The sequence below is a fragment of the Mus pahari genome, chromosome 6 (genome assembly GCF_900095145.1).
Source record: "Mus pahari chromosome 6, PAHARI_EIJ_v1.1, whole genome shotgun sequence".
NCBI lineage: Eukaryota > Metazoa > Chordata > Mammalia > Rodentia > Muridae > Mus > Mus pahari.
Window position 1 is genome coordinate 50,141,753 of NC_034595.1, and position 14,994 is coordinate 50,156,746.

At 39.0% G+C, this 14,994-nt stretch overlaps 1 protein-coding gene across 7 annotated transcripts in view; it reads right to left on the minus strand.

Annotated features, from left to right (window-relative positions):
* The window catches only part of Dock7 (dedicator of cytokinesis 7), a 205,822-nt gene that overhangs the window by 125,568 nt on the left and 65,260 nt on the right, over positions 1-14,994 (minus strand). For all 7 annotated transcript variants that reach the window (XM_029540156.1, XM_029540154.1, XM_029540155.1 and 4 more), the window contains exons 10-14: positions 10,997-11,077; positions 9,661-9,826; positions 6,887-7,029; positions 2,597-2,690; positions 1,096-1,258 (exon numbers count right to left, since the gene is read on the minus strand). In XM_029540156.1, coding sequence (XP_029396016.1) covers positions 1,096-1,258; positions 2,597-2,690; positions 6,887-7,029; positions 9,661-9,826; positions 10,997-11,077 — 647 coding nt within the window. The remainder of the gene's footprint in view (positions 1-1,095; positions 1,259-2,596; positions 2,691-6,886; positions 7,030-9,660; positions 9,827-10,996; positions 11,078-14,994) is intronic.

A 14,994-nucleotide genomic window follows, 5' to 3' on the forward strand; every position in this document is an offset into this window, starting at 1 on the left:
CTTGGACTTCCATTCACAGCTACTACTGAACCATTGTTGGGATTTGGACTGCAGACTGTAAGTCATCAATAAATTCCTTTACTATATAGAGACTATCTGTAAGTTCTGTGACTCTAGAGAACCCTGACTAATACAGCAACTATAATTAAAATTATTATCTTCACCTGATTATAAGTATACAGCAATTATAAAATTATAAGTTACAAGTGTTTCATAATATTTCTACCTAACAGTGCTGCTCTACATGGTAACTTGTACTAGGTTTAAAGGGGTACCCTGGTAAAAGCACTGGGTTAGAGGTCCATTTTAAAAGTAGAATCTATATAACTTGTTGACCAAATGAAATATAAGTCAGAAAAGAAGTAAAACGTCTGATTCCAAAAACTGAGCTTAAGGAACTTGGGAAATGTCAGCGGTACTTCTGGGGTGGCGGTAGAACCCAGAAGGAAACCCAAATACCACTTTAGATTGTCTCTGAGGTACCCTGCTAGATTTCCCAATAGAAATGTCAGGTCATGACCTTAGAAGAAAAAAAGGACAGAAGGAACATCGTTCACAAACAGACTATGCAAACGCCAAGCCTGGAGCTGCACAGTACACATCCTGAATATATATATATATATATATTTTTTTTTTTTCAGCTAGTGCTGACTGCCTACAGCATGATGCCAGAAGCATATATATTAGATTTGTGCGAGAACCAAAATTCTGCTAATACTGAGAGTTTGAGCAAACGTGAATTTGCAGTCCAAATGCTTGAATCAAACAGTCCCAAAATTAAATACTGGCCACCACCAAACTAAAGTGTGATGCTCAGTAATATCTTAAATGTCTCTATCCTTCAGCTCAGTTGCCTAGAATATGAATATGATATTTGTAAGGTAATTAACATTATTCCCGGCACATAGGTAGAGCTTATTATACTATTATAATTGTGCTATAAGTAATAGAATGTATAAGTTAGATTAATATATATATATATATATATATATATATATATACACAAAAGATTTTTTAAAAGTTTAAAACTAGTCTACTTTAATATTGGAATATATAGCACTTTATCCCAGAATTCACCAAAATTGGATATCTTACCTGTAAGTTGTGTTTGGAACATAGACATCCCTGGCAGGAAATTCTAAAATTTCTCTGGTGGGCCTGACTCGGCTGTCGGGGTAAAGTTTCACCTGAAGCAGCTCTGGGGTTAGGCAATAATGGGGATTTTCAGGTGCAGGAGAAATGTCTATCTTCAGCTGAGCTGCAGAAAATACATTATAAAGTCAGTGTGAATATAAATGTTCTGTGATGGTTACACTTGGATCTGAAGTGCTTCTCAAAGGTTTTTCCAACAAGATGTGGTACTGCTAGGACATGATAGTTTTAGGAGGTAGGACCTAGTGGAAGAAATTATGAACTATAAGTATGCCCTTGAAGAGCACCCCCCTGGTCCTTCCTACTTCCATCTACTCCTGGGCACCACAATCTAAGCAGCTTTGCTCCGCCCTATGCAGCTTCACAAAAGTGTTCTGTTCCACAATGGGCCCCAAAGCAAAGGCATCCAACTGAAGACTGGAAGCTGTGAAAAGATGGGTCAAACTAGATCTTTCCTCCATTTAAGTGGATTAGCCTCAAGTAATTTATTCTCCTGTGAGGCAGTCTGTCACAGCCACAGAATGTTGACTAACACAGAGAAAATGTTCTTAGAGGAATTTCAACATTGTTTTGTAAAAAATCTGGGATAAACAGTATAGATAGATATCATATTATTAAGAACTTAGAAATGAGCCAGTCAGTGGTGGCATGTGTCTTAATCCCAGCACTTAGATGGCAGAGGCCGATGGTTCTCTGAGTTAGAGGCCAGCCTGGTCTACAGAGCAAGTTCCAAGACAGCCAGGGCTACACAGAGAAACCCCATCTTCAAAACAAAACAAAACAAACAAAAAATAAAAAAGAACTTAGATATAAAAATCATTTCATTTATCACAATTTAAATATGACTTATCCATGCATAAGTGAATGTAAAATAATAAATGCTATCCCCCATTCAGGGAGTGAAGAACTTAAAACTCAGGCAGCAAGCTGGGCTTGGTGGCACACGCCTTTAATCCTAGCACTTGATGAACAAAGGAGAGGCAGGCAGATCTCTGAGTTAAAAGCCAGCCTGGTCTACAGAACAAGTCCCAGGACAGCAAACCAAGACGTTGGATGGACTCTAGCACCAACTGGACAAGGTTTCAAGAAGTGACTTGGTTTTCAGCTTGACAAACTCTTCAGATGCTGTCATAGGGGTTAGCAGGCTCTTGGTCAGTTCTATTCCGGACTGTTTGCTCTAACGGTGACCGCAACCCATTTTTTAACTTTTATTGTTCCAAATTCACTATAAGCCACAATTATAATTCATTGTTCTCATTTTAGAACTTAGTTGATAACGGTAATGAATCCTGAATCCAAGCTGTTTGCTTACATGATAGTGAGATAAGAACCATGAAACACATTCAGCACAGAAAGATGAGTGAGCCAGATAAATAGGAAAATGAAAGCATGATAGCAAATAATTATCAGTGAAATTACCATATCACTCAAAATCTGAAAATACCTGTAATTGGTCTCAGCCTCCGTAAGACAGAAGATGGCCTTCTCATATCAGCAAGGAACTTGTACAGATCCTCATCGCTTAAGCGGTCTCCTTCCTGATTTCAATGATATTGAGAAAAAGTATTTAATAAAACAAAAGCAGGAGATAAGCACTGGCTTCTGCATAGTGCTATCAGAGGGAAAGATTAATATATTTAGCAGAATGAAAATCTTACCAAGTCTCTTGTTTCAAACTTGACTGAGATTTGCAATGCTTCCAACCATTTTAATCTATGTACATAGTTATGATCTATTATTTAGCCTATAAATTATCATAGGACATCTAGCATACAGACAGCCAATGCAAGTTAAAGGTAGGGAGGGTATAAAAGGAAAACTAAGACTGCAGCTATAAGACAGAACCAAAAGGAGACAAATACAAAGACATGGGACAGTTACAGAGAGAGTCACATTTGAGATTATGCCTTTTAACTTTATATTCTAAAACTTCTGAAATGCAGAATCTTTACACATTATAAGTAATGTGTATAGGTGTATAGTAATGAATAAATAAGTAATGAATATAATGATGGTAGGAGAAGCACAGCTATCCTGACATGAAAACCAGAGACAGACCTCCAAATGACCACAACTAAAGATGATGAAGGGGGTTGGGGGGGGGAGAGAGAGAGAGAGAGAGAGAGAGAGAGAGAGAGAATGAATGAAATAGTGTTTATTTTTTTCCTTCCACCTACAATGATGAGGAAAGGAAATCCTTCACTGCTTAGGGACACTTCGCTGTCTATGCTGCACTCTCACGGCCCTGGCACTGGGCAGCCTCTGCCTCTGTGAGCTCACACTCTTGAGCCAGCTCACACTTATTAATAACATGGGAGACAGCCTTCCTAAGTACCATTATTTGGGGAAGTGATTTTTTAATGTCTAAATAGTGACCCTCTGGAGTTACTACCCCTAATATAGTTCTTTAACCAAGTTACACATAGAAAATAGGGCTTTTAAAAATTCAGGAGCTTTATATGATTAATGAATGTAAGTTTTTCATCATGTCTGCTAAAACAACATATTCTCTTTATTGAGCACAGAATACAGATATTCAATCTTTATTCATTAATACACTCAAGGTTTTCTCTAGACTTACTTTTATTTACTTAATATATTAAATTACATTCCAGTCTCTCTTCCTTAGTGATGATTACCGTCTGTTTTGTGCCTTTTACTGGGTGGGACATAATTTCCTACCCAGTACTTGGCTTTGTAGCTCCCTCCTGTCATTGATCAAATATGCAAACTGAGACTTATAAAGCAATTCACAAAACCTGGCTTACCCTCTCCTGAATTTCTGCCTCTAGTAGATGGAAAAGCTGAGTTTTCCTAGAAACCAATCGAAATCAGCTGATCCAGCCGACCTCCAAACGTGTGGTCAAGCTGAACTCACTAGAGAGGTCAAGCCCACACTCTCCACCAGATCTCTGGCTTGTTTAGTAAACTGTGTGCCCCTGAAGCAAATAAAACAATTGTTTACTAATATATAGAACAAATGTCTTTACAACTATTGTATGGATCTACTTTTGTTTTAAAATCTCTGTGTATTTCTAATAATTTTGGGTTGATGCATTTGAAACCTTACATGATTAACTATACCACAACTATAGATAGTAATTTCTCTCGAACTGGGAGAAGGGGTTGACTCTTAGGTGAAATTTTCTTCATGAAGTCTACTTTGTTTAGTAAAGGTACAACCTCTACTTTTATTTAGTTTGCATTTCTGTGATATACAATTTTCTAGGTATTTAAAAATACGTACAAAAGTAATACATATTTATGGCTAAATATTTTCAATAAAGATCATCAACACCAATGCTTTCCACTGCCCTGTGGTTTTCAGTTTTAAGAGCAGTTTGTGCTGTGTCCAGCTGCTAGTACTAAAGCCTGTACCACTGTATGTGTCGATCTAATAGAATGATTACAGATCAGAATAGTGGACACTTAATTTCAAAATACTCGAAGGAAGTAGTTTTCACAATATATATCTAATATTTGAAGAGCTAGAAATATTTAAGCTACATAAGCATTATATATTGTACACATATAAGAGGATATTACATATTACCGCTAATATGGACAGCCTGTTATGTTTTATATAGGTTAAATAATACTTTAATACTTAGGGACTGGAAAGGTGGCTCAGTGGTTTAGAGTATTTTTTTTTTTTTTTGCAAAGGACCCAAGTCTAATTCCCAGCACCCACGCAGAGGCTGAAGACCTTCTGCATTCTGCAGTCCCAGCTCCAGAGACTCTGATGCCCTCCTCTGGCCTTCACTGACATCAGGCACATATGCACATAAAACCACAGTAATACATATAAAACAAATAAATCTAAACAGAAAATAAAACATACATTTTAAATGTCATGTTTCAAACAGCAGATGTGGGAAAACAGTAGCTGCATGAATGGAAACGCAGTGACCTAACTACAGTACCAGTTCAATGGCGCAGCTTGACTACAGAAGCAAAGGCTAACTGTGTATATAAGGCAAGCTGATGGGGCAGCCGAGCAGGGAAGCAGAGGGAGATGGCAGGCGGGCGGGCGGGCACACCGGAAAGGTGCATGGTGCTAACTCAGCGCCTGCTTCTGGCCAGTCCCATCCTCCCATTTTTCACTGCTGCCCACAGTACAAAGCCCCTGTACTGGGCACACTCCTCCCACGCACCCTCTCAGGGCTGCTGACCTAGCAGGGCTTCAAGGAAACCCTCTAATGTAAAGCACGTTCTGCTCTTGTCCCCTCCAGTACAGCACACCAGCAAGTCTGGGTGTCCTCTTCTCAGAATAAAACCTCAGGAGGAGGAATACAGAGATAATTCTTAGCATTTTATTTAATCTGCTCGAATTTATGGTTGGCAGACCTACTAGTCTAGTCTGTCACACTAATAAAAGTTTTCTCCTCATTCTTCAATTCGTTCTGGGTATCTGATCCATAAAACACATTTTTTTATTGGTTATTTTCTTTATTTACATTTCAAATGTTACCCCCTTGCCAGTTTCTTTTCCACAAGCCCCCTATCCCCTCTCCCTCCTTCTATGAAGGTGCTCCCACACCCACTCACTTATCCACTCCCACCTCAGCACCCTAGCATTCCCCTATGCTAGGTCATTGAGCCTCCACAGGACCAAGGGCCACCCTTCCCATGATGTCAGATAAGGTCCTCTGCTACATATGCAGCTGGAGCCATGGGTCCCTCTTTGATTGGTGGTTTAGTCTCTGGGAGCTTTGGGGGATCTGATTGGTTCATATTGTTGTTCTTTCTAGGTGTTTGCAAACCCCTTCAGCTCCTTCAGGCCTGACCAATAAACACAGTTTTTAATCTTGATTCACAATATAAAACCCATTTGACATCAAAACTCAATGTATACATACATATACAAAACCATTCATATAAAATAACAGGAGAAACAAGGGCTCTGTGAAGCAATTATTTAAACTGAATATGTGAAATGCACTTATTTTTTACATTTTTTTTAAGATCTATTTTTTCTGAAGCTTTGTGTCACCTACTAAACTGGTTTCCATGCACTGACATGTGAAAATCATTAATTTGATTTAAAGTGGACAGAATAGATCTGCAAGAATAAAATGTCTTTCATAAAAGGATCTTGGATACAGATATTTACCTCAACAGCACTTAGTTTGAGCACAGAAATGGGGTTTCTATTCCACAAACCACAGACAAGGCTGTTAAAAGTGAGAGAACCTCGGGTGGGGAAGCACATGACCACTCTAATTCACAAGCCATCAGCGTTTAAGAAAAGGTTCACTTGGCGCTAGAGATGGCTCAGCAGCTAAGAGTATGTGCTACTCATGCAGAGGAGCCGAATTCTGTTCTAACACCCATACTGGGCGGCTCACGACCATCTGTAACTATAGCTACAAGGCAATCTGAGTCTTTGCCCTCTGCAGACACCTGTGCTCAGCTATACATGTCCATACACATACATTCAAATTACAAAAAAATTAAAAAGTTCACCATTACAACTGAATAAGATACAACTGTGAAAGACAAGTTTTGATGCATTAAAATGTGAATGTGAGCATTTAAATAACATTAGTGATAAAGCGGGTACAATGTCAATTATCTCATATTTTACTAGTTTTTAACTCATATTCATTTTCATTCTTAAGTTTGTTAGAAGTCCTTGACATTATAGACATGCATAGAATAGTTACCACTCTCCTTAAAGGAAGTAAAACCTTGTGCAAGCACCTCCCCAGAGACCCTACATGACAAACTTTACCTGCTTAAAAAAGTTTGCCACAGTGAGAGTGGCAGGCCTGAAGCTGGTCAAGTTGCAAGCATCGTCCCCACTGGTCGTCCTCTCCAGGGACCGTCTGCCAACAAGACTAGAATTCCTCCTCTCTGACCAAGAACCTTTCCGTTCTACAAAAGAGGGGATAAAACAATTGTCAGTTACATAAAATGTAAAACCGTTTTCAATTAGCTTTCCCAGTGTAAGAAATAACTCATAATGTGGAAAGCTATTTTGCTCAGGTGCACTACAAGAATCCATTTCTAGGGAAGGTTTAAAAAAGCAATTCCATCTGAATCATCTGATTGTCATTTCTACAATACAAAGTCTCTTAACATATAATAATCTACACACATAACCAAAGAAGGTGCAAATCAGCTGGAGGGAACTATGAACTCCCTATGAAATACCCACCAAAATGAAATATAATTAACTGCAAATCAGCCTTAGCTGATTCGAATTGAAACAAACTCAAAAGAGAAGTTGCAAGTTCAAAGTCTTGACAGGATAATAATAATAATAATAATAATAATAATAATAATAATTCTCCTCCTCCTTTTCCCTTCCCCTCCCCCCTTCTCCTCTTCTTCCTCTTCTTATCCTTTTCCTTATGAAGCTGGGGTGCACACTCAAGGCCTCACACATACAAGATATTCCCATTTTTGTAAGCTAAAAGAACAATGCTACTAAAGATTAACAAGAAAAGAGAGGACTTTAAAAATATCCAAGCAATGTGGTCTAGCAGACCATACTCTACTGAGAAAAAGCAGAATACACATTATTTTCCAGCAGTTACAAGTCATTCTTCAAGACATAAGACAAGACATGAAAAGACCAAAAGGATGAAAATAATTGCTAAGAATTGGAAATTTAAACTATAAATTAACAATGAAAGAAAAATTAGGGAATTCACAAATATGCAGAAGTGAAACACACACACACACACACACACACACACACACACACACATACACTTACTTCTAAAAAGCTACTAGGAAGGAGTTGTTCCCAAGGGAAATAACAAATAAGATGTCTGGAGATGTAGCACACCAAAACATGTGTGAGACCGACTGCTACAGCAGGGTTGCAGGCAAGGTGCCGACCAGAAGAGAAGAAACACTGGAGCTAACCTGGTGATTGCAAATGCTAGCAATCCCAGGGCTTGGGAGACTAATGTGAGAGAACTGCGCATTCAAGGCTGGCCTAGGCTAACAGCAAGAGTCAAACTTAAAGAAAACAAACTCTCAAGTGAGTAATTACATTGCACACTGTAAGGAACTATGAATCTAAAGAAGCTGGGCATGATTATCCACGGCTCCATGCCAACCCTTGGAAAGCCAAGTCATGAAGACCATTATACGCCAAAACCTGTTCTCAGAAAGAGAAACTACAGCCAAAAAAGTGCAAGTTACGAGAGGGCAGCAGGAGAGAGGAGATAAGTGAATGAGAAACTGGAAAAATACAGTAAACAGAGTTTATAAAAACTGACAAGCCTTCTCATAAAAACAAACACTCAGCACTAAAATTACTACACTAGATTCATCAATCGTTAGAGTTTACTAGTAGAAATGGTTATATATAATAAAACAAAACCTGAAGAATAATACTTCAAAAACAAGGTGAAAACCCCCCATTTAAAAGTCAAGCATTGATAAAGTTATTTTTTTAAAGAAGCTTTTAAAATGGCCAAAGTATGTGAATATGTATTTTTCCAAAGGGGATCACAAAGGGCAAAAGCACACAAGGCGACACCTAACATCATTAGTTATCAGAGAAGGAAAATCCAATCCAGAATGAGATGCTGCTTAGCCTACACTAGGATGCTGTCATTAAAATCAGACAGTATTCAGTACTGGCAAAGATAAGAAGAAACAGGAACTTTTATATAGGACTGGCAGAATTTTTAAAGGGCAGCCATACTGGGAGAGTCTCGGAATCTTTATTAGAGAACTACCACATGATGCAGCAATTTCATTTCTAGCTATATAGTCAAAAGAAATAAAAACACACAATATGCCACAGCTTTTACAAAGGCTGGGAATGTAGTTCAATGGTATAGTGCTTTGCTTAGCATGCATGAGAGGTCATGGGTTCAATTCCCAGTGCCAGAGACCTGAGAACAACTCCTCATGATTGCTCACTGCAGTATTAGTCATAATAACTCAAATTATCACCAATAATAAACAGACTGAAATGCAGTATATAAATGTAATGGAGTATCATGACAACAAAAGAAAATCAAATGCGAGCAGCTACCACCCCGTGGGTAATACTTCATAAAAACACCATACACTATTTAATTGTTTACATTAAATGTCTGGAATAGACAAATCCATAAAGACAATAAATATATTAGTGGTTGTTTAGATGTGGGCTTAGGAATTTGGGGACAATGAGGAGTGATTGCTAATAGGTGTGAACATGTTCCAAACATCAATTGTCATGGTGCCTACAGAACCCTGAGACTCAGCAAAAATAGGTGACTTGAATAATGTGTAAATACAGTATATTTACATTTCTTTTCCTTTTTCTTCCTCTTTTGTTTTGGTTTAGGCTGAGGGAGTGGCACAGCCTCTGGAATGAAGCCTGTGCTGCCCTGGGACTGACACAGATGCTGACCCAGCCAAGCACTGGGATTACAGCTGTGTGGCACCAACTCCAGCAGAGGAAAACTTCCAACAAGTCACAGGGCACTGCCCAGGCTACAACTGACACAAACCTCTATCGGGGAGAGGTCACTCTAGCAACAACGTCACCCTTACCTCCAGTACTGATTTCGACTTCCGTGGAGTCTCTTTCTAAGCTGCCAGCACTGCTAACAATATTCATTAAGTGAATCGCAGTCCAAGCAAAAGGCATGCGGTATTTCCCAAGTCTCTGGCAAAATTGGTCGGCTTGACTTTTCAATTTCTCCAATTTTTCCTTATTCTGTAAAACAGAACTCAATCCATGATCACACTTGAAAGAAACAACCTAAGGGCTATTTCACACAGGTTAAAAGTGCTGAATTCTTAGCAAATCCAGCAAAACACAGGCTGAACACGTGTGAAGGGGAGAGAGCAGTAACTTCCCCAACACCACATCTCGGCTCACTGCAAGCACACAGAAAAGGCAGTGCAGTTTCTCTTGGTGTAGAGCCAAGTGCACACATTGCACGTGGTCTTTAGGAAAGGGTACGCAATGATGGTCAGTCTTTTTAACACGTGAATTAATAGGAGAACACCTAGAAAAGAGATAAAACCAGAAAAAGGTTTGTCTTTATGAGCTCCAGAACAAAACCTGAGTCTTTCTTGAAACTACCTCAAAAACTAAGTCTTCCTCAAAACTTCCTTTAAAGCACTGCTCGTTTACTTGAGCTCCTGATATGCTTTCCTGGTCACTGGTTGTGTAGTTAAATTCATGCTTACGTAGTTTTGTTCCCACCTCATAGCTGTTGTAATTTATGGACTGTTTAAAATTAGCTCAGTTACTTCCATCCTTCCCAGCAGAACAGGCTTAACAAGTCACAGCCTGGTGCTTTCCTACGGGCAGCTGTGGAGGAGCTCACGGCTGTTCATCCCCCTTTGCTAACTGACTCCTTGTGACACATATGTGCCTGGACGCTTGCCCATTTTCCTTTTCTCTCAAGATGACAAAAGTCAATGCTAGGAAGCTTCACCTATATCACTATTGTGAAAATAAAACAACTTTTACATTATTTATAAGTTAAATTCAATTAGTTTCGTTCTCACCAACAAAAATAATTTTAAGCTGTATTTAATTACTATTACTGCTAGTACTCTTAGTGTGTGGGTCTGTGTCATGGGAGGAGTGTTTCATTGTGTGTGTCATTAAGTTCAGAAAAGAACATTCTGGAGTCTGTAGTCAAGCTAAGATCATCAGGCTTGTCCCTCCCCACCAGGCAGAAGAGATCTTTAAGACTAAGATGGAACATGACACAAGCCAAATGACACAGACAATTGGAAAACAGAACGAATGGAAGTAGACCAACAGAAATAAATGAATTAGCATTGAAATGTTTTAAACAGGATTTATGTTTTTCTTTTTCCCAAATTATATTAGGAGTGACATGAGAAAATGAGGGGCCTGACATGGTACCTTAGTGGCATCAGCTTCTTTGAAAATCATATATGGTTCTGCACACTCTCCAATGTCTCCTTGCTGTAGGACTTTTTCTAGCTGTCGGAGGCAAAAACAGAAAAGTTTTAGCTAAGGTTTTAAAACTAAAAGCAGTCAGTCAGAAATGCAAGGATGATTCACTATATTAAAAATAAATATATCAAACATTAATAGAATAACAGGGGATAGGGGAATGGTCAACTCTGTGCAGAAAATGGGTCGGAAAAAAAATTCAGAATAATTTCCCTATAGAATAGCTCAACAAACTATGAATGAGTACAGGGAAACTGTCTCAATATGAAAAGACTATATATGAAAAGCCCACAGTGAACATTCAAGACTGGCTCAAAACGGTCCCTCCAAAATTAGGAATAAGACAAGAACACCTACTTTAGCATTTTCAATACAAACGATGCTGGGTTTAGAGCCAGAGCAATCAGACAAGCGGTAGAGTAACAGACACGTAAACCAGAAAGGAAGAAGGAAAACGATCTCTGCTGACAGTGTGACCTTTGTTGTTGTTGTTATTGTTGTTGCTTTTCTCAGACAGGGTTTCTTTGTGTTACCCTGGCCTCCTGGAATTTGCTTTAAAGACCTCAAACTCGGAGATCCATCAGCCTCTACCTCTCAAGTGTTGGGATTAAAGGTGTGTACTGCCACACCTGGCATCATCATCATCAACATCATCATCAACATTGTTTTTGTCAGCAAGATCTTTTGTACGGGAAAATTCTAAAGATGTCATGCAAATAAAGAAAAATACCATAATAAATGCTGCCCACTGTTGAGTATGCCTCATTGCCTGCTATGCAGTCATTCAAGAGGATGAGAGCCAGGGTTGCAAATGTTGAGGCCCTCCTACCTCAGGCCTAGCACACTCTAAGCTAGCCTAGGCTACATAGTGAAATTCTGCTTCAAAAACAACAGAATAAACAAACAAAAAACTATCAAAACAAAAACCAAATACAACAAAGTTTCAGTAAACAAAGTGTGCACATTAACAATGAGGATTCTAAAAAGCAAATTACGAAAGCAATTCTACAGACAACAGCATTACAAATAATAAAATATTTAGGGATAAATTTAACCAAGGAAGTAAAAATCTGTAACAATGAAAATAGTAAAATGTTCCTGAAAGAAATAAAAGCATAAAAAATTCCAAAGATATTCCAAATTCAAGAAGTAAAAGATCTAATAGAATTAAGAAGCCAATATTGCCCAAGACATGTACAATTACTGAAATTCCTATCAAAATTCCAATGATTTTGACAGAAATAGCACAATTCATCATAAATTTCAAAAGAAATCTCAAGAGAAATCCGAAGCTTGAGGAAAAGCAAACTAGACATCACTTCAGATATGAGACTGAACAGGAATCAATAGAACTGAGGCCTTGAATGAAGACAAAGGCTGCACTTTAAATCTAGAAGGCCAGCCACAGGTTCATGATTTGGTCAGAGGGCCACAGGCTTCCAGGCTGTGAGCACTAAAGAAGTGGAGCCCAGTTGAAGTAGTTCATTGGGTTCCAGTCAGGCACCCTCTGCTCTCTGAAAAACCACAATGTAAAGAAATGTCTCCCAGCACTTGGGAGGCAGAGGCAGGTGGATTTCTGAGTTCAAGGCCAACCTGGTCTACAGAGTGAGTTCCAGGACAGCTAGGGCTACACAGAGAAACCCTGTCTCAAAACAAAACAAAACAACAACAACAACAACAACAACAACAACAAAAAACAAAAAGAAAAAGAAAGAGAGAGAGAGAGAGAGAGAGAGAGAGAGAGAGAGAGAGAGAGAGAGAGAAGAAATGTCATTTCATACATCTACAACCTACTTCTTCACTCTGCTTCCCCAAATGGACTGCAATCCCTCTGAAACTTTAAGCCAAAATAAGTATTTTCCCCTTTTTTTGACAGGTGTTTTGATGGCTGAAACCTTCAACCATAAGCCAAAATGAATCCTCCCTCCCTTATGGCCAAAGTCCCTCTGAAACAATTAGCCAATATAAACCTTTTCTCCCATTTTTCTGTCAGGTATTGGGTCACAGTGACGTAACAATAATGAATAAATAAGATATGTGCACAATGGAACAGAAGAGGAAATCCAGAAATAACCCTTGCATATACCCAGTTAAAAATTATGTGTCTGACTCTTCTGCCTGCATGTGTGTGTACTACATATATGCCTAGTGCCTGTGGAAGTCAGAAGAGGGTGTCAAATCCATAACACAACGTGGATACTAGGAAATAAACCCAGAGAGTCTACAAGAGCAAGTGTTTCTAACCACTGGGCCATCTCTTCAGTTAGTCAAGTGTTTCTTGACAAAAGGATGCTAATATGATTCAATGTTGAAAGGGCACTCTTTCCAACAACTGTAACTGTGGAGGGGGCTAATGCAGCTGGATCCTTACTTTACACTTTATCAAAGACCAAGCCCACATGAACCTACTACCTAAATGTAAGGCTAAAAACCAGAAAACTATTTTTTTAAAGAAGTGCTTCATGCATTTGGAAGAGTTTGTTCTTGAATGTGATAGTACCGTGATATGGGTAAAAACAAACTTAGCAAGTTTTGTGCTTACTACATTAAAGGACAAAATAAGCGGTATGAAAAGAAAACCTTAAGAATGAGATAAAAGTATGTGTGAAGCATCAGTCTCATTACAAATTTGTATTTCAAGTGCTTAAGGGAGTCAACAACTCAGGAGCAACAATGGTGAAGATGAGAAATCCAATTAACCAATAAACAAGACTTGTAAAGTATCGCAAGTAAGCTCATGTGTTTCAACCCTGGGTTCCAGTAGAGCTGTTCTGGAAGATTGTGGGACATGTAAGAGGAATAGGTTGGCCAGAAGAAGTAGGTCATGTGGGGCAAGCATTGCAGTTAAAGCCCATTTATTCATCCTGTCTGCTCTCTGCTCCAGTTTGGCAAGATATGAAAAGCTGAGGAGTCCCACCTGCATCTTTGTCACCACAGTGCTACTGCTATGGGGCCTTCTCTCCATTGTAGGCATCCTCTCAACCTGTAAGCCAAAATGAGGCCTTCCTTCCTAAGCTGCTTGTTGTTAGTTATTTGGTAAGACCAACAAGAAAGAGTATTTAATGCAGAAAATGGTTTCAGAAGTGGGGCTGACAATCTAAAGAAATGTGGAGGAATGCGGCCTGATCCTTCCATGGTCTGCCTTGACTCCTTCTGTCTGAAGGAAAACATCTGGTGTGTGTCACAGTACCCTGAAAGTTTATGAATTGTTTTTATTGTCTGTGTAGGTGTTACAGGGGCTCAGAGCTAAGAGACTGACTCCAGTCAAAGAAGAGACTTCTGACATTCTTGTTAAAGACCATGACACATTTAAAGTTGGACTGAATGTGGTTTGCATGAGCCTATGGAGCCAGGAGTGCGATGTTATGGTTTGAATATAAAATGTTATAAAGCTTTTCTTATAAAAGCATTAGTCAAAGAAGAAGGAAAAGAAAACAATCTAAATATCCACTAACTTGGATAAACAGATAAATAAGTATGGTAGCATGCACACGCACACACACACAGCATATTATTCAGTGAAGTATTGTTCAAATAAAATGCAGTCTAACATGTGTCCAAACCTGGATAAACCTTGAAACCATGTTCTGTTAAATCAGCCCATCTCCAGAAGACAAACATTGTCTGCTTGCACTTCCATAAGGCATTGCAAGAAGACCACTTCACAAACATAAACACACATACACACACACACAGGAAGGATGATGAGGACTTGAAGAGAATGGGATGAGCTTTAACAAGGAACTGTTGTAAGTTTTTGTTTTCTGAACTGACAAGCTTCTGGAGACCGATTACAACAGTATGAATATACTTAATATTAAAAACACACAAGCCGGGCGTGGTACCGCACGCCTTTAATCCCAGCACTTGGGAGGCAGAGGCAGGCAGATTTCTGAGTTCGAGGCCAGCCTGGTCTACAAAGTGAGTTCCAGGACAGCCAGGGC